General features: G+C 38.3%; 1 protein-coding gene across 2 annotated transcripts; it reads right to left on the bottom strand.

The window, feature by feature from the left end:
- Positions 1-1,685: 1,685 nt before the first annotated feature.
- On the bottom strand, positions 1,686-26,471 carry LOC145989892 (uncharacterized). Of its 2 annotated transcripts, none has more exons than XM_083125371.1 (2): positions 26,358-26,471; positions 1,686-9,734 (listed from the first exon to the last, which is right to left on the bottom strand). In XM_083125371.1, the coding sequence occupies exon 2, from the start codon at positions 9,537-9,539 to the stop codon at positions 7,779-7,781; it is 1,761 nt and encodes a 586-aa protein (XP_082981497.1). In that variant the 5' UTR covers positions 9,540-9,734; positions 26,358-26,471; the 3' UTR covers positions 1,686-7,778. The 2 variants fall into 2 exon arrangements, with proteins under 2 accessions (XP_082981497.1, XP_082981499.1); XM_083125373.1 differs by lacking the exon at positions 26,358-26,471 and adding an exon at positions 24,195-24,230.
- Between the last annotated feature and the right edge of the window lie 205 nt (positions 26,472-26,676).

Below are 26,676 nucleotides of genomic sequence, written 5' to 3'. Positions count from 1 at the left end.
CAATATTCTACTGATCCAATATAAAAGTCCAAATGCTCCTTGAAGAAACTGAATAGTTCATTGAGCCCCTTAATAAATGTGTTTTGAGGTGACTGCAATTAAAAAGTACTGCATGGAGATTATCCATAAAAATTATAACAAAATGCCAGAATTTTGCACTAAACTATAAGATATTTATATATAAATATATATTCACAATCACTATATATATATATATGTATACAGGGTGTCATTTTAATGGCACCCACGGACCACAGAACGTATAGAGGACATAAAAAAAAAAACTTTTCTCAGTAACATTTTTCTCGGTGCGTCGATTCGACGCTACAGCCGTTCAAAAGAGTCCGTTTTGCCGCCTGGATGCTGGCAACCCAACACAACATTTGATCGTAACTGTGACGTCATATCCTGCGGCGAAACTGCGCACGGCAATGTTACAAGGAACACACAAATTTTGTGAAAAATTACAAACTACTAACCACATTATTAGTTTTAAAACTAACGCGTCCAGTAGACTGAACATCATAGCCTACCAGCCAGAAGATCAGCAGTCATCTAAGGAAAGGGGGAAGTGAACCAACGATATGGGAAATGGTAAAAAACTTATTCAAAATGAAGTGTCAATATCGGATTTTGTCTCAGCCTACATGTCAAATATCATCAACAATAAATGTTATTGGACCAACAGCTTACATGTGGCTGGTTACGCCCAGCTACATGTCAATTATATTTGCAAATCTCGTTGCAAGGTTGATATCTACAGGTTTGTGCCCATATGCCTTTTGGTATTTTTGTGCTTATGACTGAAGTATCCTTGTTTCACGTTGTTACATTACGGCTAAAACACGTACAACCACACTTACAATGTAATTATGAATCAGTAGCGAATATACTGCCCTGTTCACAGTTGCAAACTATTACATGTGTATCCGGTGCGTAGATATACACAGTCGTCGGAGAGCTTGTTTTACTGCTACACTTATCCCTGTATTTTCAACCATATTTGTCACTGCCTCATAATGCCCTGAATATACATTATATTATGTGTTGCTTACCTTTTGGAATTTTGAGTTCTTTCATTTCTATTTTGTCATCTGTTCAGTGTGTCACAGACAACTAGTAGATCAGAAGGACGAAGTGGATAGACTAAATTGTAGATGCCAACTTGGTAACTAGATTTGCAAATATTTGACATGTAAGCTGAGACAAAATTCGATATGACCACTTCCACTTGAATTCTATTATCTTTCTATCATTTTTCGTATCGTTTGTTTACTTACTATTAAGTTACAGAATGTGTTTGCTCGTTTTGTTTTACGGTTCATAATGTGGCTGATTGTAGCTATGTCATATTCACAGAATATGTGTGTGCCTGGCAACCCTGGAACGCATCGCTTCACTACGGGATATGATGTTACAAATGCAATCAAATGATGTGTGTGGTTGCCAGCATTCAGGTGGCAAAATGGGCTTTTTTAAACGACTGTAGTGCCGAAATGATGCACCAACAAGAAAAATGTTACTGAGAAAAGTTGTTTGTTTTGATGTCCTCTATACGTTTCCATGGTCCGAGGGCCCCATTAAAATGACACCCTGTGTATATATATATATATTAGTTTTACAGAAAGGTCTTTCCGTAAAACTAATACAATGAGATTTGAAAGATTAGAAAATAACAAACAGTAAACAGTTCAGTAAAAAATATTATTTTCACATGAATACATGTTTTTCATTACTGGCATATTTAATTAGCATAACAGTGATTTTTACTCTTCTCCCACAAAATTAAAAAAAAAAACATAGTGATGACAAAATGTCTTTTGTATGTTTCATATACAGTTTGAAACATATACTGAGGGAGCACATTAAAATAAATTCCATTTATACACTATATATATTACAACATAAAGCTACACTTATAAGCATGCATATGAATATAGAAGAAAGTAAATATTTACTGTATAAGCCAAAATTGAGGATATTCAAAATCACTACATTTTATAACTACTGGTAAAGTAAGGTAGTATTTCATATCTTTGTAAAACATGAATGACTGGGTGTTTATAATATATTTATGTACGTAACAGAAGTTTTTCCGAGTACAGGAACAATATTTATGCATTTGCTCATAAATGCTGATATACATATACTATCTAGATTCATTAATAATACTAAAGCCCAATTCTCCTACAACAGTAATGTAGCCAGGAAGAAGTATCCCGTCGGCCCAATTTTGCCAATTCTATGTATCACAGTAAGATTTTCACTTAATCGGTAGTGTATTGTGATGTATTTATACACATCAGAACACACAGAGAACATTGAAAATCCTGATTGAAAAAGCAAATTAATGTTGAACACACAGTATTGGTTAAATTTTATTTCCTTTATAAAAAATCATAAACATCATTCCTTTTTTCTTTCAGGTGGTAACATTTTTGCAAAACTTCTTGTTTGTATCGTCAGGCTGAAAGTAACTGAAGCACACTCTAATCAGGGGTCCTGGATTTGAATCGTGGCCTGGGTGTCCTTTCATCAATTAGATCATGTCATCAGTCATCCTCATCTTCGAAATTAGCCAAAAGTGGCAGAAAAGTTATGTAAAATAAACCAAAGCAATGAAAGGGTCTTAGGTTCAAATCCCGACCTGGGCATGGGTGTTTGTGTGTGTCCATTCATCAATTTCATCACTCATCTCAATCTTCATGTTTAGCCAGAAGTGGCAAAAAAGCAAAGTAAAGGAAATCAAATCAATCGATCAAAATAAATTAAAGAAGTTGAAAGAAGACAACTGTAAGGTCATATGTTTAGACACACGTAAACAATGAACATCTTGAATTTACTAAAGTCCATTTTATGCTCAGATAGTCCAGTCAGGAGTGGACCTACAGTTCAAAGTGCGATCTGAACAACTGTGCAGCGCCCTTTCCAGGAATCAAACTCATAGCCTCTTGATTGCAAGGTGGCACATTGGGCACTGAGCTTGCTATTGGTTTCTTCTTTCAAATCCATTGGATGTGACGATATGAATGAGAAGTTTGTGCTGTTTACAATTGTTATTAGTAAATGAAATCTAAAATATATATATAATACATTATATTGTCAAATAACCGACCAAAGCAATATTTTCAGATATATTAGGGACATTTGAATATGAACAAGAATAACTTGTAAGCAATGCAGGAACCAATAGGTGGACATCCCAACTTCTTGTTAGCACTAGTCAGAGCCCACTCCTTTTCGCCATCAAGTCATAACCAGGCTGTCTCAGAAAGAGAGCAAATAAAAATGTTCTGTCTGAAACATTTCAGGCTTAACCAGTAAGCACCAGTGTTCTATGAGGTGTCATAATTTCAACATTGTCTCATTCCTTTAATGTTCCAGAGATTAATTTTGCGTTGTTATCTCGGCTTTAAACCCTGTCGTGACTAACTTGATTTCTACCATGGCTATATGATGTATTCAACTTTTAAATGCACAGTTTTCTAAATGGATGTAACATCTCCACAGTTCTTCTATTCACGTCACATGCTGAAACAGGTTTTGCAAGCATAAGCTCATTGTACACAGAGCAGTAGGAACGTGCATTTGAATATCGATTTCTAAGCAACATCAAGAAGTGAGGGAGTAATTAATGATTGGGTTTGTTTGCAGTGAATAGCAAAGACTTTTACAAAAATATATTCTTGCAGTAAGTTTGTGAGCTGATTTCAAAAGAGCTATCTATGATGGACCAGAGTTTTTCTGCCTTTGTTTTGAGATGACAAATGTGAGAAAGCGAGCAACACAAATATCACACAGATGCCCTGTGAAACTACATTTTTTTTACTATATCAGTGGTTTTTTCTTTACATTCATTTTGCTCTGTACAAGAGTGAAGCTTATATCAGCCAATATCTCTTTACCATTTAAAACACTGAAGAACTGAAGTTTATCGCAACGGTTCTCAAACATTTTTCTCATTGTACTCTTTAGTTGCAACTAAACGTCTAAAACCATAGGTTTTCTCCGAATAGTGGGTTTTGTGGATTTTTTTCACTGCGTGATTGGTGGGGCGTTTTTGATATGTTGGAGGTGTGTATCTGCAATAGAGCAAAATGGCATTTGGGCTGGATGGAGAAAATGGTAAACAAATAAACATTAGAATCCTATGTTTATTACTTTATTGGGTGGTCCTACGTTTACAGCCTTTACAATTAGTTGCAAAAATAAAAATGTGAAACACATGTATGCTAAGAAATATATTAAAAACTTTAATTTTCATATATTTTTTCCAGAGCTGTTGGGGGAAGAAAGTAAAGAACAAAAATAAGTTTGTAAACTTAGTTTCTTGTGAGAAGAATGTGTCTGCATAGCCTGAACCAGTTTCTTGGTGTCTAGTTGTGCATTTGAAACTTTAAAGCAGAGATTCGGCTCCAAATTTATTCTATTATAGATTTCGAACGAGTCTTTTGTTTCAAAACATGAAACAAAGATAAGTGTGTCAGTGACAGAATCAGCCTTATTTTCCTGTTGAGTGTTAAAGTTTTGAAGTCTGAAACAATGACTTGCAGCAAAAAATGTTGTCGTGTGGGTATTCTCGACATTTCTCTTCCGAGCTCATCATTTACCCCCTTCAAGTCGTTCATGTACCCCTGGGGTATGCGAACCACTGGTCTATCGGGTGGGACCAGAATTGATTTTGTGATTTTTTTTAATCCTCTTGTGATTAAACTACTCACCAAAGTCTTCTTGATTCAATTATTCTAATTATGTAATGGGATGAATATACAATTATGCAACCCTTCACTCAACTACAAAATATATATAGCATATTGCCTTATCAGATCTTACACTGAACTCTCTGAAAAGTACATTCAAAAGTTTTACCTCCACTGCATAGATTTGTCAGGTATACCACATGGACTATATTGGAAAAATATGTTACATGATTCCATTACAATGTTAATAAAGATGTCTTTCATAATTATTGTTCACATTTAAATGCCCCTTGTATATTCACATTACGACAGATACTTTAGTAAAATTTTAAGATTCTATAGCTGTCACTATAATCCTACAATTCACCCTTAAAGTTTTCAAACTTCTATTTATGAAAAGTTGGACCCTCCTTGACCATAATCCTGGCTACAACTCTGTAGTGTAGGTTAGTTGTCAATAGAAAAAAAATGTATGTAAACATTTGAACAAGCCATGTGAAAGGCATGATTGCTACAATTGTGAAAACTTGTCAAACAGCTGCATTGATTTTTTTTTAGCAATATATAAAATGCAATGATTGTTCAAGAGATATTTTCTTTTCAAAAAGAGAATCTTACCGAGCAGACATGTTTCAAAGAACTACTACAATACTATTTTTTTTAATTGAGCCTATCGTAAACATTACAAATACTATTGCAAAAGTATTCTTTAAAATATGTCTGTGTTTTCAAGTCACATTTGCCCCAACAAAGCTGAGTTTGTGACCCTGTATCTTCCTTTATATTCCCAATACATCTATCTATAAATATGTACACATCACATTATACATTCAATACTGGAAGCTTGAGCATATACGAACATATTTATCAGATTCATTCATAGAAGATTCTACATCTATGAATTCTAATGTCGCTTTCAGAAGTCTATACCAAACAGTGCCATCGATTTCCTGAAAATGACACACATGTGTTTACAGATTGATTTAGTTAATTTAATAATTTTAGTAATAGTGTGATAGCCTAGTAGCTTAAGAGAATGTATAGGGTGTTCCGTATAGGATGCCGAATTTGAATCAAGTGCTATTGTTTGTTTCGAGGTTGGCAGACCTGTTCTTACAATGTTGGTATGCCGATTAATGTAGCCTCAATTGTTTTGACTCATTTGTTGTGGTTACGATATGGAACAGTTTACAATTGAGCAACGTGTTCTCATTGTGAAGACTAACACTGACACAAGACGAATACCAGGAATTGCCGGTCATGTGATCTTACACCCTGTGATTTCTTCTCATGGGGGTTTGTGAAATCACAGGTGTACGCCAACAAACCACGAACCCTTTTGGAACTGAAGGCGGAAATCATACGGGTGATTGGAGGCATCGGGACAGACATCTGCGAGAGGGTTATCAATAATTTTGTGGAGTGTATAAATGCATGAAGACTCAGTAGGGGTGGATATATGCCTGACATTGTCTTTCATACGTAAATGGGAGATGTTACTGCTTACATATATGTGAAATATAAATATTTTCATGATAGTTTCCCTATTTTTATTTAATTTTCTAATTTGGCATCCTAAACGGAACACCCTTTAGTTAGTGCCTCTTGATGGGCATATTCAGATGTTGAAGAAAGAAACTGTATTTCCAAGCAAATTACTTGAACCATGTTACATTAGGTCACTTCGAAATCTGCATAGATATGCAACATGAAAGTACACATGTTGTCAAATGATGCTATGCAATTGATATTACTAGATTTTACACTACCAGTAATGCTAATGTTATATCAACCATGGACAACTAAAATATTCATATTTCTAATTTACAGCTTATATGACAATTTTTTTAAGCAAATTAATTAATTGTAAGCAAAATAATATTTTTTCAATGAATAGCTTGATGTTAGTTTTACAGTCACACAGATGTTCATCTCTTACAAGACTAACCTGTTGTTTATTTGGTCTGTCTACTGTGTGTTAGTCTATGTAGAAAAGAGCTATAGATTCTAGATATTGATTTTTCGTTGATTCATGTTACATAAGTGATCATGCATGCAAGGAAGTATGCCATGTATGATATTTTATAAGAATTGGACGGTTTGGATGTGTCAGTGTGGAACAATTAGTGAAGAAGCCTGCATTCCACTTCCCATTTGGAAGAGAGTATCAAATTCCACTGGGACAAGCTGATCTGTTAAACTGACATGTGTAACGTTTTCCATGCTTGTAATAATTGTAAAAGTTTAATTATTCGTTGGTTTTTTCTGTGTTCACCTTTTCTCTTTTGCAGTCCATTGCAAATGCCATGATATTCTAAAACTCATAATAGTATATATACTCTGCTCCAAAGTTTGATGTCCCTGCCCCATGCTTTTTTTCTGCAGAAACCTCCATGCTTGTGTGGATAAGCTAACCTAACCTAACCTGAAAGAAAGATAGATAGATTATGTACACTCGTGCCACCCACCTGTACAGTACATAAAGGGAAAGAGGCTTCAAATCTCAAAAGCAGCAGTTTTTTGTCAGTACAGTGGTTCCTAAACCACACGATTTATGACTGATTTCCCTGGTATAGGCAAGAGAAAGGTTGTCATACCTTGTCGTGGAGAATAATGATGTAGTCTTATCGGCCACCAGGTTTGTATAGCACAACTCAAACTAGAAAGCTAATTTGCAGGTAAGAAGCATACCGTAAAGTTGGGCAAAGTAATGATATTTTTGGTCATAACTATTGCATCTGTGTGAAGAAAAAACTACTCATCTTTGAAGTATGGATCGGAGCCACATTATCAAATGTAATTACAGAAAAACTGTAAGGCGTATGGGGATTCCAGCACTTGATGCGTGAGGATACGGACCTTTCTTCTAACAATGCCTGTATATTAGAGAACGAGTAAGGAATCACATTGCCTTGTGATCAGTCTTGCTTTAAAACTTTCCAAGCAACAAGCTTAGTGCATATGCACATTTACTTCTCCAGATCATGTGAGGTGTTGAAATAGTTTTGGTTCGCCAATGTTTGAACACCCCTTGGGCTAACTGTCAAGTGTTTGTCAGCTGACAATTATTTGAATCTACTAGCTCTGCTTCATCTTGTCATTCAAGTCCTCAAGATGGCATTTGTCTTTGATCCGATTAAGCATGTTGATGATTCTATCGATTAGCCTATCTTTGTAGCGCAGTGTAGTCCTGTCCAGCACAGACTGAGTTTTGATGCAGTCGTCTCCTCCAAATTCGCACACTCTATAATGGTGAAGAAACCCGGAATCTGAAGGCACTTGGAACGTTCCGTGCCCAGGCAGGTACTCCCACACAAAATGGTTTCCGGCTTCTACGACAAAGTCAGGTCTACACATGTACTTGGAGCGTTGCTTGTGGGGGTGGAATTTTGCTCTGCGTCTGGTTTTCCTCAGAGTGACTAGGTTGGGAAGGCTTGAGGTAGTCGGGTCGTCTGCCCACTGAAGATAGAAGAAAGCATTCTGGAAAGAGTATGATCCCATGGTTTTTGTGTTGATCTTTTTGCTTAGAAACTCGACTAAATCACCTAATGTGTCATTATACCTAGGTACAACAAATTCATCCAAATCTATCATAACCACGAAACGGTAACGATACATGTTTCTGTACAAACAGTCGTTTAAAGCAGCGAACAGCCCCTCTGTCCTGATCTCCTTCTGCGACACCATGTTAAGGTTCCAAGGTAGTAGTGTTATAATATCGTCTTGAATATATTCACGAAGAATGCAGTTCACATCAGGACCAATAGTATGATTATACATAGTAAAGTGACGGATTCCGAGTAAAGCGTTTAGTTCCAGGAATTCCAACATCTGAAGGACTTGGTTGTAGCTGAAATGCAGTGGTTTCACACAAACAGCTATGTTCTGCCCAAACTCTGGCATGTTCTTGCTGGCATTAGCGAGATCGACATCAGTGTTCCTCACTAGCAAGTGATTTGATGGCGGTCCATTGAACTTCCTCACGACAGACACACTTGCAGGCACTGTCATGTTCCACTTCAGGAACCGAGAATGTAATGGACACAAGATGAAACAAGCACTATACTTAAGGTTCCAGTTCTCCCGTATAATTTTCACATGTGCTTGCACGGACAGAGATGTGCCATTTGAGTACCAAAATTTGCACCACACTTTCTCAGGGCTTCTAGTCTTTGTAGCACCAATAATTCTGATCGATCGCTCTTCACGGCGATCGTAGAAAGCTGAAAAGACATAAAACTTGAACCGTGTACCTTTCACAGTCTGCCACTCCCCATCCACTGCTGTCAAATTGTTAGTTTCCACTTGCAACCCTGATGATGAATTTGGATATGGGGAAAACTCATTAAGGGAGCGTTTCTCTTGCACTAATTTTGAAATACTGTTCTTTGCATGAGCACTCACTTCTGTAGCCGTTTTAGTTCGTTCCTTGGTACCTTTTCTTTTAGTCTTGTCAGTAGACGGTAAAGTAGAGAAAACAGAATTGTCCGACGGTTTGTCATCTTTTAAAGCTTTTTCTTCCCTTAAGAATAAACCAAGATTGTCATCAAATCCTCGATATACAAAATAATCATCTGAAAGCACATCTTCATAATCGGAACGTATGTTCTTCCGCCTGAAGTCCCCATAATACATACCCGAGTGTTTTTCGTCTATGAAGAATATTTCGGCCACTACAATAATTCCAAAAACAGCAAAGAAGATAATCACAATGAAGAATGACAAACTGGCTCGTTCTCTCAGTCTTTGGCTTCTTTTCCCCTTCCCTTTGGCATAGTTGCGCAGCCGTGCACTACGCGAAAGGGGCTTCATGCTCTCTTTCTTCTGTTCACTGGTCATTTGTTCTGAAGGATTGTAGCCATAAAAATTATAAAATTCCTGTTTGTTGGTTGAGAGCTCTAAAAATTGGTGAAACTGTTACATTGAGAAGCACTGTTTCTTGTACAGCATTCTAGTGAATATGTGATAGTCTGGTATTTCTGCTTCAAAAAGTGGAGGGTAAGCATAATGTTCTATTCTGGCAGCTTCTTGCACCTGCAAAAAGAAGAGAACATAAAGAACTATCAGAATATGTCATTATAAATAGTTAAAATGGAAGAATTAAAATATACATTTGGTATAATGTTCGATAATAGTGGTTGATAAGCAACTAATTATGTGTAATATATAGTGGATGAAAGCAACTTGCCAACAACGAGTTATTTTGGACCTCCACAACATCCATGCCCAAAATCCTCCCAGATGACAAGGGGTCCACCACAGTAATCTTGAATTCTCATGATTACCTGGCTGAAGTCATTCCCCAGATGGAAGACTCCACCTACAAAACCACTACATTTGACCAACAACCACACCCGAGAGCCTAATAGTCTCTTCAATATCCTACTCATCCCAGACAACCCTGGCAGACACCCCCCCCCCCCCCTTCCATTCAGCTACAACCTCCATACCAAAAGAATTCCTGCCTTTGTGAAAGCTCTGCCTCCTACCTTCATGACACCAACCAATTCCTTCAGAAAACCAATGACCTTCTGCCTTTGCCTCTATACACCATCTGTGTCACTTTGCTTTAGCTGTAACTTGGAACATATCTTTTGTGTCACACTACCTTTGACGTGGGGTATTTTCTACCCTGTTCTAAAAACCAGATGCAATTTTCTAGTCTACATAGAATATGGGAATCAAATTATTTTTGTGGAAAGGAAAGCTTTACTGCCAACAAATTTGTACTCTAGGAAATTCCTGAACACAGTTTTACACTGTTAATAAACGCAAAATATAGGGTGAGGCTGTCAAATGGGAAGATTTTAAAAAATCACAAAATAGAGAGGGCAAATATTATTTATTTTTTGAACATGAATGTACTGTACATGAGTGGAAATTGCTAGTGTACCTGAAAAATGTTCATTTTTTGAATATGGTGTCATTGGTTTTGCACACATTGTCGGAGTATCAGAGTAAATCCGCCCATGACTTTGCAAGAGGCAGTCCAAAAATAATCCACTCTCTCTCCATAAAACGCCTCTCTATTCAGAAAAAGTAATAGTGTGGTGTGCATTATCAACTCGTGAAATCATCGGCACCTACTTTTTCGAAAATGAACACTGTAACATGGTGATGGTAAATGCTGGATGTTATGCTGATATGTTGGTAACCTTTTTCCTGCCTCCCCTCGATGACTATGACCCAGATGAAGAAACACACTTCCAGCAAAATGGTGCAACTAGCCATACTGCCAGAGTGTCTATGGATATGCTCAGATTTGCATTTCCTGGTCGTCTCATCAGCAGATTCGGCGATATTCACCCGACTTGGTGGCTCCTTTGGGGTTACCTCAAATCTAAAGTATTCAAGGACAACCCTCCAAGAACCAGGGATGATTTGAAGGAGCGAATTCGGCAAGAGATCCACAACATTCCGTTGGAGATGCTACACAATGTCATGGGCAGATTTACTCTGAGACTCTGACAATGTGTGCAACACCAAGGATGCCATCTTACTGACACCATATTAAAAAAATTAACATTTTTCAGGTACACTAGTAATTTCCACTCATGTACAGTACATTCGTGTTCAAAAAATAAATAATATTTGCTCTCTCTATTTTTTGTGATTTTTTTAAATCTTCCCGTTTGACTGCCTCACCCTGTAGAATCGCATAAGATGATAATGAACAAAAATTAACGTCAGAACATTAAAAGGTGAACAATATTATATCTATTAACATAAAGACAAACATTATTGTTAAAATATACCAAATGTTTACATTTAATTTAAGCAGTTGTGGCAAACGTAATTTCTGCAGTCTCCATATACAGGAAGGGTGCATGCAACACATCTCTGCCATTTAACATAATTCTGGTAATATGCCCGAAATGACAGCAGTTTATGTTATGGTTACTCACTTCAAGAACACAACTATCACGTGTAACAGTAAATAATTTTCATATTCTACCATTTAATCCAAAGAATAAATGGTTCCACAGTTTTCAGAATTTGAAAAATTATAATTTTAGATGAGATCACACAATATAAACTTTGTATTTTTTTCTAACTTCTTAAGTCCTTTCTTGAACGACACCTGCAAAAGTTAATAACAAAATAGAATAACTGTGCATTCCAGTATAGTAACTATGAAATATAGAAGAATTAATGGAAAATAGTTGTGCTGGATATTCACTCGGCTTGTGGATCCGAATAGCATGATAAAAATAATAATAAATTTTGAATAAAATTTATTTAATAAGGTTATATTATTAGTGTATAATAATAATTATAACCGTAGTAATTACAATAAATTATTATTTATTTTACTATTGTAATCGAAGTATTTCATTTCAACCTGCAGAAGTATTTTCAAAAACGAAACTGTTGGTAGAAGATCAACATTGCCTTGGAAAATATATGCATCCAAAAGATCCGGGAACTTCCCGATTTTTTCGAGATGCTTTTGTTTCTCTATATCACTTAAATATTTTAAGTGATCCAATTTGTATCCTATCTTTTATAACAAAATAAACTCGAAGACAATCTGTTTTCCACTTGTGTACATTGGGAACTTGGCCAAACCGGAAGTTCCATATCCCCTTCGACCAAAGAATTGTCAGATCGATTTTTTTGTTGTTTACTCTGGAACATCCCCCATATTCGGCTGGTCTAAATTCCATCTCCACCCCTTCCATTCCCTGCTATTCTCAATTTTCAAAACGCCTGGCAACATTGATTGCAGGTCCATCTTGTGCCTGCCTAAAGAAAAGACGCGGCCCCGAAAATTTACATTCCAGTGTCTGGTTATTGTTTATTTGCTTCTCATCAGGGACGTCGTTAAGGGGGGCATGCGGGGGCACTGGCCCCGGGAAACTGTTCTGTATTTGCTGGAAATTTTACTTTGATGACAAATATTGCAAAATAATTCTTCAGTAAATTTTGCTTGCAGTTTGAAACACTTCTTCAATTTTCAGTAGCATGAACCCAAGCAAGGCATTTCTTTCCTATTTCCCTGTTTCTTGCTTGTTGAACACAAACAGTTGTATTGGGAGGGGATGCAGTTAATGGTTTTGTGGTCCGCCCCGGTCAGGGAAGTCTGAGACTATTGAAAATGCACTTTTCCTCCCTGCTGCACACCAGATCCAGGATCCCCCCAAAACACGCACTTTCTCTTCATCTGGCCCTGCACTGGCACCATGGGCGCCGAAAAGACGACACAAACAGGAAGATTTAGCTACGGGTGGCTAGAACTTTCTGGGTTAATTATTATATGGTTCAGAAAAGATATCCCCATGCGTTTCAAATTCCAAGAACAGAATGCTATTGCTTGTCCCTTTTTCGTCGCGGGAATGAATAACATAGCGGTTCTTCTTACATGCACGTAACCCTCCTGCTAATGACTTGCCCTGCAAAGGAGGGGAAAGGCCACTTCTGAAAATTCGGAGAAATAGCGAAGCGGTCGGTTCATCTGTTGATTTGGTGGACAGTTTATATCTGTCGGATAGTTTGAAGTAGGATTTGTGGTCCGAGCGGTGTAAACTTCTGTAAACACGAGAAGATAGCATCACGAAGTGTTTGTGATCTCGTTTTCCTACATTGCGAGTGAAATTTCGAATGAGAAGCTGCCAGATTGTCTTCCTCTGGAAACAATGGATCAGGATCGACTGATCGACCAAATATCCAACATATTGGCATTCTAAAAGAGAGTCTGACTACCACACAAGATCCTGGGTTCGACTCCCAGGGTGGTTGATCTCATGTATATTGAAGAATATACAACGTTTCAATTAAGGAAGGAAACTAGGTATGTAGCAATTGTTTTTACAGCCGTCTGCATGCTCTATAAGTATTATGTTACAAAATTTGTATATCTTTCTGACTTTCTGTGATTTTTCTTCATTTAGCCTCCACCTGCAAATGAGAAAGTTGCTGCTGCATGGGTGGCTAGGTGGGCTAGACATACATATATAATTAATCCGTAGTCATACAGCGAATAATACTTATAATCATGAGTTATGGAGAAGCAAATAACTGATCAAGCATTTTCTGTTTCTATTTGTTGTGCAGTGGTTAACAAGGTGCATTATGATGCCAGGGGTCCTGGTTCGAATCCCTGTCTGGGCATGTGTGTTCTTTATGGTGGTCCTCTCATCAATTTCACATCACTCATTTTCATCTTCATCTTCACGATTAGCCAAAAAGTGTGAAAAAAGCGAAGTAAAATAAACCAAATCAATCATTTATATATTTCTATATTACGTTGCTTTTCTACCTCTTGGGTTAAATGCGACGATGAGGATGAATGATGAGCCGAAGGAATGGCGATGGGACAGACATGATTCCATCATACCTGTCTAATGTCCGAACCTTGGACCTCTGGTTTCGTAGCGTGTTATACTCAGTGGAATTCTTAGGAAGAAAAACTGTAAAAGGAGGGTGAAAAGAAGCAAAGTTGTACGATGCATAAAAAGCCATGTTTAGTTCTTCTAAAACCTTCCAATTATCGAGTTCGTGTTTAAGTCCACTGTATGCACAGTAAGGATAATCGGCGATCCGAACCACTATGTGCCTCCATCGGGTATCGAACCCGGAACCCCTTGATTACAAGGCGGCGACGCTACCACTGCGTCATCAACGAGGCCGAGAAAAACTTACAATTAGTCAGTAAAATTAATATTGAGGAACAAGGCCTGTGAAGAGTTCTTTCATTCAGTTGCACGTGGTCATCACATCGAGTCCCATAGTTGTGAGAGCAGAATTTGCTTTCATATGGCTTTCAAGTACTTCCCAAATTGTCCTCACGATGTTGAAACAGCACAGAAATTTTGGAACTAATAACAAGCAGGCACATGCCCAGGGAAGGGGCTAGGGGGCTGCAGTCCTTTCCCGAAATCCTACAAATATCTGATATTATAAATGTGTAATAGTAATTAAATTTTACTTCATTAACAGGATTAAACATCTTGTATATGGTAAGTTGCAATATACCAAGAAATTCACAGCGCATTTACTCCTGCCCCCAACCTAGTTTAGATGGCGGCTGCCGATAAGGTATAAGCTCCTTCCGAAATCAAATTCTGGCTACCGGCCTGACCACCAGGGATCGAATCTTGAACCTTTCGATTGATTTATTAATTGAACTGGTGTTTTAAGTCCACTTTATGCACAGTAAAGCTAATCGGGAGTGGACCTACAGTTTAAAGTGAGATCCGAACAACTATGTGCCTCCATTGGGAAGCGAACCCGGGCAGTTTCTTGAACCTGCCGAACCAAAGGCGAGAGCGTAATCATTTGAGCGTGTGGAAACTTTGTTTTATCCAGTGCCACCATATATTCAGTTTTCCACACACAAATAAGATTATTTTTAAGAAATTAGACGTGTGCATATAATTTCTTATCATCATCATTTCCTAAGTGAATAATCAGATGCCACAGAAGACTCGGGCCCGCCTTTTAAAGTGATACCGGATTCGATTCCGGTAGAACTGTATACATGAGATGCCTAGCTTCAACTCATTACGCACACATTTTATATTTGCACTGTTGCCAATACTTGTAAACCTGGTTCCAGCACTTTACATCTAAAACCACGGAAAAGGATTTTATCTACTTCTCAATTTACAAATCTAAAGACTAATAACATTGTTCTTGGTGTATAAGCCATTACGCTAATGAGTTCATTCTGCATTTAGTTTCCCGAATAATGGCTGTGGATTTCGCAAGAGTATATCCGTCGACTGTTGGGGGGCTTCAGAAGAAAATGATGTTCCTTTCCAATTTATTGATTGATTGAGTTGGTGTTTTAAGTCCACTTTATACACAGTAAGGCTAATCGGGACTGGTTCTACAGTGTAAAGTGGGATCCGAACCACTATGAGCATCCGCAGGGTATCGAACTAAGGAACCCCTTGATTACAAGGCGACGATGCTAACATGCACCACCGAGGAGGCCCTTGCTCCTTTTCTTTCCAAGAGTTTCGCGATGTTACTGTACGTGTATTATTGAACATATTGTGAAGTAACTTAACTGTTTTGTAGAGAAACTCAACACGTTTTGTGACACATTAAAAGTGTTCGATATGCCCCCTCTTCGTGATTCTGCAGACATAAACTTTATTCTTCCCAAACGCGATGAAGCATTGCTAGATCACTCGGTAATGGAGGCACAAACACTAGATCCTTCACATAACCCCACACACAAAAAGGTCACCGTGAGACAATGACAGTAGTTGTTGATTATCATTTCCACAACGACCGATCCTTTGGTTTGACACACTGGTGGTTAAGAATTCGTGGACATTGTGATGGAACTAAGGCGGAGCACCATCAAACTGGTGGATAAACTTCTCACTGTCTGACTTCAACTGTGGTTTAAGCCAATTTTCTAACATGTCAAGATACCCGTATTCTGTAATGGTTGTTCGCTGAAGAAGAAGTGGCCGTTAACTCTAAATTTTGAGATTTGCTCAAAAAGCATTGAGTTTCAGAAAGTCGCGAAAATGCTGAACAGTGCCACGGGGAACAGAAAACCCCCCATGCCCCATAACTTGTAATGTGTCACAAAACTTGTTGAGTTTCTCTACAAAACTGCAAAGTTCAATAATACATGTAGGCCTTCAGTAACATCATGAAACCGCTATCAATCATTTGTAGACACCCTGTACTTTCCGCTACTTAGACTTCAGTTCATAAACGAGATGAAGGAATGTGATAGCTGATCTTCGTTCTGTGAATTTGTCCCTTCATGAAGTTATGACCACATAATATCCGCTGTCTACATTTTCACTTGTCACTACAAAGAAATTAAACAATAGTTTTACCTAAAGACCGGATGCTAACGTCAATGCAAGGGGTCTGACGACGATGCCAGGGGGGGGCTGAGCTCCCCCCCTTACTGGCTACGGGCCTGGTGATATACTTAGTTAGGGTATAAGGACCTGTTCTTAGGGTGACCAGACACACACATTCAAAAAAGAGGACAGAGCATAGTGAAAAATGAGGACAAAGTCATAAGAAAGAGGACATCGCAAAAAAAGGCAACACATTTTGCCATTATTCATAATTTAATCAATATGAAAAAACTACCAACACTTTACTCACAGATAATTCTGATGATTTTTCAATGAATTCCTCCTACTTTTAAGCAACGAAAGCAATCTCCTAATCTATTTGAAGTCCACTGTGTTTCAAAGCATAGGCGTGCGCAGACAATCTGATTAGGGGGGGGGGAGGGCAAAAGCCTTGATGAAAATTCAGGCTGTAAAGGAAAACCTAATTTTATCTCGCTGTTTCATTGCATTGATGGGTATATGTATATACTCGTACAATGCAGCAAACATAGAGGCACCAAAACGAATAAATAAATAAATAAGTAGTCTGAAATGTGTTGCGTTCCGTTTCATCCAAACAATTGTGTTCATGTATTTAAGACAAAACTGTTTAGCAGCAAGAGTCTGAAGTGCTTAGTAGTTATAACTTCTCTCTTTGGTAATTTACGATGCATTACATATTACAGAAAACAATAAAAGTGCGAGCAAGAAAATTTTTAGATCTAATTTTTTGCAAAATGAAAACAATATTGATTTAATGTGAAACAAAAAATTCATCGGCCGCTATGGCATTCTCTTTTACATTTTTTTTTCATTTAGATCGTTCAGCGCACAGTGCTAACTCCCGCCTCCCCCCTAGCTACGGCTCTAAACTTGACAAGACTGTAAGAAAAGCAGATATTGCGAGCGAAGCGAACAAGAAAATTTTTACGAAATGTATTTTTATTTGTATAAAATTTGAAGGAAGAAACACGTGAAAACTAATTCCATCTTTAGTATTCCTTTGTCCTGCTTCTCTTAGATTCTACTAGTCTTGCTTTCTTTACCTCAATGTTTGCCCCCTTTACCCCCCCTAGAATAGATTTCCGTCCAAGGTCGGCGAGGGGTTGCGTCACTGTACCCCCCCCCCCCTTCCCCCGTACTTGCTTTTAACTTTAATCGGCTTCAAAATACTTAATTTTGTTTAAGAGTATAACATCGTTTAATAACAGCGATAAGATTCCTCTCCAGTAAATTTCTAGGTGAGAGTACAATAATGTAGGAGGGACATGGAAGTCTTAAAAAGGGGGGGGGGGCAAGGATGTCCACACCTTCCCGTTAGAAATAGAATGTCAACCTAAAAGTATATATTTCACACGCATAATTTGATTTCAGTCAAAATAATTTACATTAATGCGATAATTTCAAATTAAAGTGGTGTTTTTTAAGAGAGCAACATTATTATCGGGTTAATATGCCCCATGGGAAAATACCATGCATGTCCCTCCGTGGAACAAATCTGTACACGTCCTTGATTAGGGGGGAATTGCCCCCCCCTTCCCCTCCGTGCGCACGCCTTTGTTTGAAAGGCAACAGATCCCGTTGCGGTAGCACTAGCAGAGACGATTTTACGCAGGTAAAACAGCGATAGCGAAAGGTCAGGCGAGGCCAGGCCGGTTCGGTAGCTCAGTGGTTAGAGCAGTGACAAGGTATGCCAGAGACCCAGGTTCGAGTCCTAATCTATTGTGTTTGAAGCACAGAATTTTACTCTTTTTTCCAATTCTTGGATATTAGAATGGATTCCCCATATGTGAATGCAAATGTTAAATAAGTAAGTTCCACTTTAACTTATTTCCAAAAACAGAATTTAAATGTTATGTAGTTTAGATTGTGTCAGGAAATATGATTTTAATGCCACGAAGATTTTCGCACTCTTTCAACAGCAGGGAAAAGTGACAGACACCTTACACTTTACCTCATATTCGTTTCTTCCATCCATTAAAGTTGGGTATTTTCTTGCAAGAAAATTCTTGAATTTGCACTTTCGCTTCGTTATTTCATAAAAGTAAATATGACCTAATAATCAAAATTCTCACTACGCGTTTCTGGATCGCGTATATTTGACTCTAAAATGAACTGGCCGACCTCTGTGGCGGAGTGGTTAGCACAGAACGCCAGAGGTCCTGGGTTCAAATCCCAGCCTGGGCATGAATGTTCTTTGTGAGTGTCCCTTCATCAAAATCATCGCTCATCCTAATCTTTACGATTAGCCAAAAGAGGCAGAAAAGCGAATTAAAATAAACCATATCAATCAATCGAAAATGAACTGCTCAGATTACATGTGTTTCACAAGTCTCAGATTGCGAAGGAACGACTTAGAATAATACGTACTAATGACCAGGGTTGTTAAAGGTCCAGGAACCTATAAATTCTAAATTATTTTTACCGCTCTCGGTACCGGCTATTCTGGATCCCGCACACTCCCCACTAATGACTCAGTCGGGAAAATGATCATGTTCAGCTCCCAGATGCTAGGTGAGCATTGCTTGCTCCAATACTTAACGCGCCTCAAGTGATATGATGATCGTTATGTATGGAAGCATTCTTGATGCAGCACATGTGCTATGGTCGATGTTAAACTCTTTCCAAAAAAAGGAGGACATGTACCGATTTCTAAAAAATCCCCCGGACGCCGGACAGACACCTAAAATGGAGGACATGTCCGGATAAAAGAGGACGTCTGGTCACCCTACCCGTTCTCTAACACATTTCTAGATACGCCTGTGTATATGCTTGTTGCAGCAACCTGTATATTTTGGTCATATTCAAATTCTCTCCTCGTCCGGCTGCTAATGCACAGAACAGAACGACTGCAGTCTATTGGCTCTTCTGCGAGAAAAGAATTGTTTTGCATTACCATAAAGAAGCATCCGCCTCTGTTTCCCCTTCACGCGTTCTCCATCTGCTTCTGACACTAATGTCCGTGGAACGTTTTTCCAATAAACCCTCTATCCACAGGATGAGCGCGCAGCATTTTTCGCTCTTCTTTTTTCTTGTCACCATCAGATGCCTTCGGTGGCACTTTATGCGAATTTACAAGCCCTCTTACTGCAGCGAAGCAGATGTCTGACGCGTAACATTTAGAAATAGCTTTAGAAGCGTTCTTTTTTTCTTTATATTTTTTTCAGTTTTTCCAAGAAAGTTTTCGATGTGAATCTGGGTTGACATGTTTAAATGGAGGGAATATTTAACACGATTTATTATACTTTTCGAACATTCCTCAAAGAAATACTTGCAGCACTCTCATGGTGTAATCTGAGCCTAGGACCATGTTTTGTAAATCGATCTTGATATATGCAAGGGCGCCAAAAAAGATTCGAATGGTGAAATTGTAGCGATATTTCTTAACAGAAAAACATTGTTTTCTGTGACTTACAGGCCATAAGTCAAAGAAACAATTATTATTATTTTACAGTACTCTTCGGCACGTGGGACCTCCCCGATGGCGCAGTGGTAGCGTCGTCGCCTTGTAATCAAGGGGTCCCGGGTTCGATTCTCGGTGGAGGCACGTAGTGGTTCGGATCGCACTTTAAACTGTATGTGCAGTCTCAATTAGCCTTACTGTGCATAAAGTGGACTTAAAACACCAATTCATTCAATCAATCTATCTTCGGGACGTAAAAACATGTACCAGAGGTACCATGTGTGCCCATTCTGCAAATGTACAAAAAGATAAAGAACTGTCCATCAACAAAGTAATAGATGTTTATTAAAAGGGAAGCACAATGAGTCTAGTTTATATCTAAATACTAGACTCTAGTCTGAACTTGGGCCACCCCGATGGCGTGTCGTGTAATCAAGGCGGCCCAGGTTCGATACCAGGTGGAGGCACATGGCACAGTGGTTCGGATCCCACTTTAAGCTGTATGTCAAGTTCCGATTTGCCTTTCTGTGCATAAAGTGGACTTTAGACAACAATTCAATTCAAGTCTGATACAACGCGAATTTTTTTCAAATCTATTTGAATTTTATGATTTGTAGTAGTAGTAGTAGGTAGTAACATATTATAATAATAATAATAATAATAATAATAATAATAATGACAACAAAATAATAGGTTTTTATAACTCGCCCCCACCCCTGAGAAAAAATTCTGTGGCCGTCCTTGGATATATGGAACACGAATATGCAAGGTGTTAGTTCCTGACCCCGTCGCTAAGAGCGCTGCCGATGCTGAAATTGTGTAATCAGCCTTTCTTTTTTTTTGTTCATTCTGTGTGTTTTTATGGAATGGAATTGCACTTGTGCTGGGGCAAATTTGCCCTCTGCCTATTCGTGTTTTTTTGTTTCAATTCTTGAACCCCACGTTGCGGAAAACAGAATGAATGAACGTGATATTTCATCCAGTCATCTTTATGCTAGAGAAACTCAACGTGACGTCATATGATCGTGGTCCTTGCATATCACGGACGATCCCATATACATAAATTTCAACTTGGCACCCTCGTCGTAGTAGATTTATGAACTTAGTTCACCGAAAAAGGCTACCATTTTCGCTTTAAAATTCATGAAGGAATTTCCAAGTTGAGGCTGGGCCAGTGAGATATCTGCCCTGTTCCCGACAAAGTTTACAGTTTTCAATTGTTTTTCCTCAACTCGAAGTTTCTCAACTGTTTAAACTTTCGGCTATTGATCGAAACGGGAAACTTGGAGAGGTCCCTGCAAGTAAATTTCTAAATTTCACATACTTGACGTGACTGTTTCGAATATTTAAACTACTTTTTTTATGCTGGGTCAGTCCAAGACATTATGACTACGCGTATTTTGATATGTTGTTACTATTACACACATGTATGTTGAGAAAATAAATAGAGTGCATGTTTCTAAAAACTGGTATTTCAGGCTAAAGGAGGATTTTTATATTTCCACAAGTTCAGGTTATGACGTAGTTCTCGAGGCTGTTTCTGGCCATCTGCTTTCATAAGTAGGAAATGATTTGTGGTGTAGATTGCATAGAAGCAATGAAGGCATGGTTTGGTTCAAGTTCCTGAGAGTTCCCCTTCTTATTTTTGAGAATTTTTATTTATTTTCTCGTAAATATTTAGTTTTTTTTACGACTATTACAAAAGTTTTCAGACCGGAGATATGTGAATTCCGGAACGTTTCGTTTTTCTCACTATGCTACGATATGTCAAATTTCAATGTTTCACACAATGGATTATATTAAACTTGACGTCATCACACAGTGCAATTTGGGAAGAAACAGCGTGAAGTCGGGCAAACAGCTTCGCACGTGTTATGGAAAACGTATGAGAAGCCCTCTTAAAGTGAAAAAATTTGCTATATTTTATACGTACATATTCATCATATGATCATGATAAACATAACTTGAATCACTTTGGCATACGCAGCACGGTGCTCGTCTTTCTTTCCCCATATATCTCTTCTCATATTTTCTTTCTTCATGTCTCTCTGTTTCTTTTTCTTTTGCCTCTGTTTCCGTCTTTCTTTTCTTCCTCGTGTTTCTCTATCTCTTACTCTGTTTTCACCCTCTTTCTTCCTTATGTTTCTCTCTATTTATTTTCCCGCATATTTCTCTTCCCCCTGTTTCTTTCTCATTTTTCTCTTAAGTTTTTCCTCATATTTCTCTCTCTTTTTCTTTCCCTTCTGTTTCTTTCGTTTCGTCCTCATATCTCTTTCTTTCCCTTCTGTTTCTTTCGTTTCGTCCTCGCATCTCTTTCTTTCCCTTCTTTCTTTCGTTTCGTCCTCGTATCTCTTTCTTTCCCTTCTGTTTCTTTCGTTTCGTATCTTTCCCTTCTGTTTCTTTCGTTTCGTCCTCGCATTTCTTTCTTTCTTTCCTTTTTGTTTCTTCCGTTTCGTCCTCGTATATCTTTCTTTCTTTCTCTTCTGTTTCTTTCGTTTCTTCCTCGCATCTCTTTCTTTCCCTTCTGTTTCTTTCATTTCGTATCTTTCCCTTCTGTTTCTTGCGTTTCGTCCTCGCATCTCTTTCTTTCCCTTCTGTTTCTTTCGTTTCGTATCTTTCCCTTCTGTTTCTTTCGTTTCGTATCTTTTCCTTCTGTTTCTTTCGTTTCGTCCTCGCATCGCTTTCTTTCTTTCCCTTTTGTTTCTTCCGTTTCGTCCTCGTATATCTTTCTTTTTTTCTCTTCTGTTTCTTTCGTTTCGTCCTCGCATCTCTTTCTTTTCTCTCTTTTAGTTTCGTCCTCGTATCTCTTTCTTGTTTCCCTTCTGTTTCTTTCGTTTCGTCCTCTCATCTTTTTCTTTCCCTTTTGTTTCTTTCATTCGTCCTCTCATCTTTTTCTTTCTTTCCCTTTTGTTTCTTTCGTTTCGTCGTATTTTCTTTCTTCCTCATGTTTCTCCATCTTTATTTCGTCTTGCTTTCTTCCCTATATCTTTTCGATACGTCGTGTTTCTGTATATTTACGTACGCGTTTCTAAAATCTGTTATATATAAGTGGGTGTGTCCAGACCACTAAAAACCTGTTTGTGAATTTTTTGGGAAAGAATACAACAAAAGTAAGGTTCTAAGATATGTATCATTACATCCAAATGTAATGTACTATATTTAGAATTTTCTCCCTCCTGTAATGTGTTGAGTAAAATAACTTATAATTTTTGTTAAGTGAACCAGAATACTTCAAAAAGGACATTCTCGCTACAAAACCAGATAAATTTTGACAAATAATGGATAAAAACGATACTATTCTATGGGTCACAATAGTGGTCCGCGTTACCCCAAGGGCATGTATGAAGAAGGGTTTCCGTCTTTAGACGCGGCGGCTGCGGAGCACTATTAGCTCTTTTGGAACCAGATGTAGTTCTTTCGTCCACTCGTTTGGCTGTGAATTGGGGTGCCATCACTGGCTCCTCCTGCTCACATATACCAACTTTTACCATGAATATACATTTTGTACGTGATATATGTTTATATTGGCTGCGTTGCCCCACCCCCTCTTACCTCCCCAGCTGACGTGAAGATGACATAATACTGTTATCCTGGAATACCTTCTTTTCGATTTCATACGACCATCAATGGATTATTGAGATAGGTGATGCTTCCAGATCTAGACGGTGAAAACGAAGAATAAATCGTCATACATTAAAGTTAACGGTAGTAGCAACACCCTCCCCCTTTAACACTTTATCGAGCCTTAGGAAATCTAGCTCCTTGAAAGTCGGTTTTAGCTCCATTTAATGTGAAATTTAGCTCTTTATGGGCACCAGGTTTGGCAACACTGCTGCAGAGAGGTGTGCACCAGAATGGCCGTAGGAGGCAAGGAGAAATAGATTACGCTTATGAGAGCATTATTTTATTTATTCTGTCGGGACCATCAAATATCCAATGGCGTAGAAAAGCACATGAACGGAAAAGGGACACGTTGAACAATTTCTTGGCCATCGGAAAAGTCGAAACTACTATTTGATTAGCCGTAACTTGAAGTTGATTCTCCATTAGGAATTGTAAATACTTCTTCGTCATATTTTTCAAACATCGTGCTTAGCTTAATAATCAACTTAGAAAACCGGTTCCACTTGCAACATGGAAAAGAAAATCACTCTCTCTCGTCCATTCCGACGCAATTGAAATAAATGCACAACTGGTGCAAAACTGTCATTCTTCGCCTTAAGCCAAGAGGTAGAGCAACGTAACGCAAGGGAAATAGAGATAGATTCACATTACCTTCTTGCTACACCGTCATAGAATTCCCTTATTTTTGATGTTTCTCCCCTACGTCGTTTTTAGTAGAAGGAGCTCTCGGAAGTTCATCCTTTAAACTGCATTGCAAAACGTACGTATGTGGTTATGTCTGGCCACATTCCAGGTGATTGGTTCCTGGCCGTAACTGATTATTTGTAGAGCATCGATCGCGAACGGAAAATCACGTGAGACGGAACAAGGAAAAGCATCGCAATTGCACCTAGGCGCACGGGAACGTGAATGCGAACGGGGTCAAGGGCGTAATAGCTCAAAACGTCAGGGTCTGCAGGAGCAGGCGTTTATCCAGAATTTTCCGTCTCGGAGGGACGTAAGTGTAAATTTAAGCTAAAGTGACTATAAATCGGTCTTTGTTGAACTTTTTGGAGGTTGAGGATATTTGGGGTGTGTGGATGAGAAGGAGAAGCGAAACTACACGGCTCCAAGTATATATCCTAACTCCATAAAAGTGTTAGTTTGCTCACAGACAAGTTAAAAGCAGTTATTTACCCCAGGTAGCAAACCATCTTCACCAAAATTCAATGCCTGCAAGAAGTTCAGACAGTCACCGATAGGAGGCGCTAATGTCACTTTTGCTATAGAGTTCCTGGATGTATGACTTGACGTCATATACGAGTACTCGTACATATAAGAGCTGTTAAGCGATTACACTATGTTTGTTCATAGAATATGCATTGTTTGTTTTACACGGTTCCGGGAGGGTGATCGCTATAATTTAGATAATAAACGACCCAATCTCTTTCTTCGCCCCTTCTGAATTCACTGCGAGAGTTTGTCCATGTTTTACAGCGACACCCTGTATATGGTTCAATTATTTCTAATCAAGGTATCACTGAAAGTTTAGAGAATAACAATAAGTAGTATGCGAAGTAACTATTGTCGAGATAACATTTAAAATACAAAAATTATCGGTGAAAGCTGACAAAGTAATGGGCATAATTACATAATTATTTTTATTAAAGTTTGTTTGGAATAACAAAAAAATAGTTTATCTTATCCAAATATTTGTTTAAATATGCGAGAAACAAGTAATTGTTCACAATAACAAAATTATTTTAGTAAATGTGTTTGTTTATTTGCTTAGATTCATCAAAATAATGTAGTCAAAATTACCAAATTTGTAAATGTTGCCAATTTTTTAGTTTGCTGTTACCAAAAAGCTTAACAAACGTGATTTGTTAATTCCAACAAATCCGTTTTTTTTCGATGTGACGTAATATATATTTCAAATAATGTAATAACGCATATACTAAATACACTTTTCAAATGACGCAAAACCTAACTTGGCATATCTGCTTCATTTGGCTATGTATCCAGTTCCCACCTCAACATTTTTATGGATATTCAGGAATCCAACGATTCATCTACAAAACGTCGTGCCGGGCTCTGTGGCGTAGTGGTCAGAGGTCCCAGGTTCAAATCTTGGGCAAGGCACTCATGAATCATTGTGTAGGTACAGTGGAATGTACAAATATTACTCGGCAAACTGTCCATGGCCATTTTCATTAATGTTTCTCTTGCATTCGGCATGTTTTGAAGGAATATATTTTTGCGTATGGTGGTGCATTAGTTGTCAGCAGCTTGTTTGGCGTTTTGTTTCCATTTTTGAAGGTCTCATTGGTTTAAACCAAGAGAATAAATATGCTTGGTAATACTTATGCACCACACTGTACCATCACCATTTCATCAATCATCAGGAACGACACAAAGGAACACCGTTGTTCAGGCTAGGACTCGAAGCCGGAATAGTTCGTAGTAAATATGAGTCGAACACTCAACGCGCTCAGCCACCGAGGCGGCAATTTCAGGTAGATTTTAATTGGTAACTCTTTTGAGGGGGACAAGGCCCCTCCCTTAAATATATCCTTGCCTGAAATGAAACCGACTCAAGTAAAATTGTAGATTTATGTTCTCATTCCCACGCTAATTACGCCCATTCGTCCTCGCGGTTAACCCTGATACAGAAATACAAGGGGCACAGTAATTTTAGCTTTGACAAAGCAGACGATAAAATTGCTGGATTGCAGACCCCGACAGTCACGCGCTGGGCTCAATAAGCTAAGCTTTACATCGCTGTAGATCGGTTAAAGCTATGAAAAGATAATGTAGTAATATGTCCATACTCACCAGGGAAGTTATGATTTCCACTTGCTCTTCTCGAGTTGCATATCTCGTGCTAAATGGAAATATTTGTTTAGTAGATGGTAGGTCGGCGAATTCCAGCACTCAACACTAGATAACAAACCGTTAAACTAGTGGCGACGCCTGGCGAGAAAGGGTGGAGAACGTCACGGACCATGCGCCGATCAATGATATTCGGCAGTACACTGGCAGACTGCTTCTATTGATTGCAAGATTCATGTCGAACTAACCCGTTGCATGCGTTCTGTGCCATCTGCCGTGCGACTTCGCAACTGCAATGAACAAGACAACAGGTGTCGAAATG

Source organism: Lepisma saccharinum, chromosome 7 (assembly GCF_977018435.1).
Source record: "Lepisma saccharinum chromosome 7, izLepSacc3.1, whole genome shotgun sequence".
In the NCBI taxonomy this organism is placed as follows: domain Eukaryota; kingdom Metazoa; phylum Arthropoda; class Insecta; order Zygentoma; family Lepismatidae; genus Lepisma; species Lepisma saccharinum.
This window is presented reverse-complemented; position numbering and strand designations above follow the sequence as displayed.

Coding starts and splice junctions, on each gene's coding strand:
- LOC145989892 (XM_083125371.1), bottom strand. CDS start 9,539: ATGACCAGTGAACAGAAGAAAGAGAGCATGAAGCCCCTTTCGCGTAGT.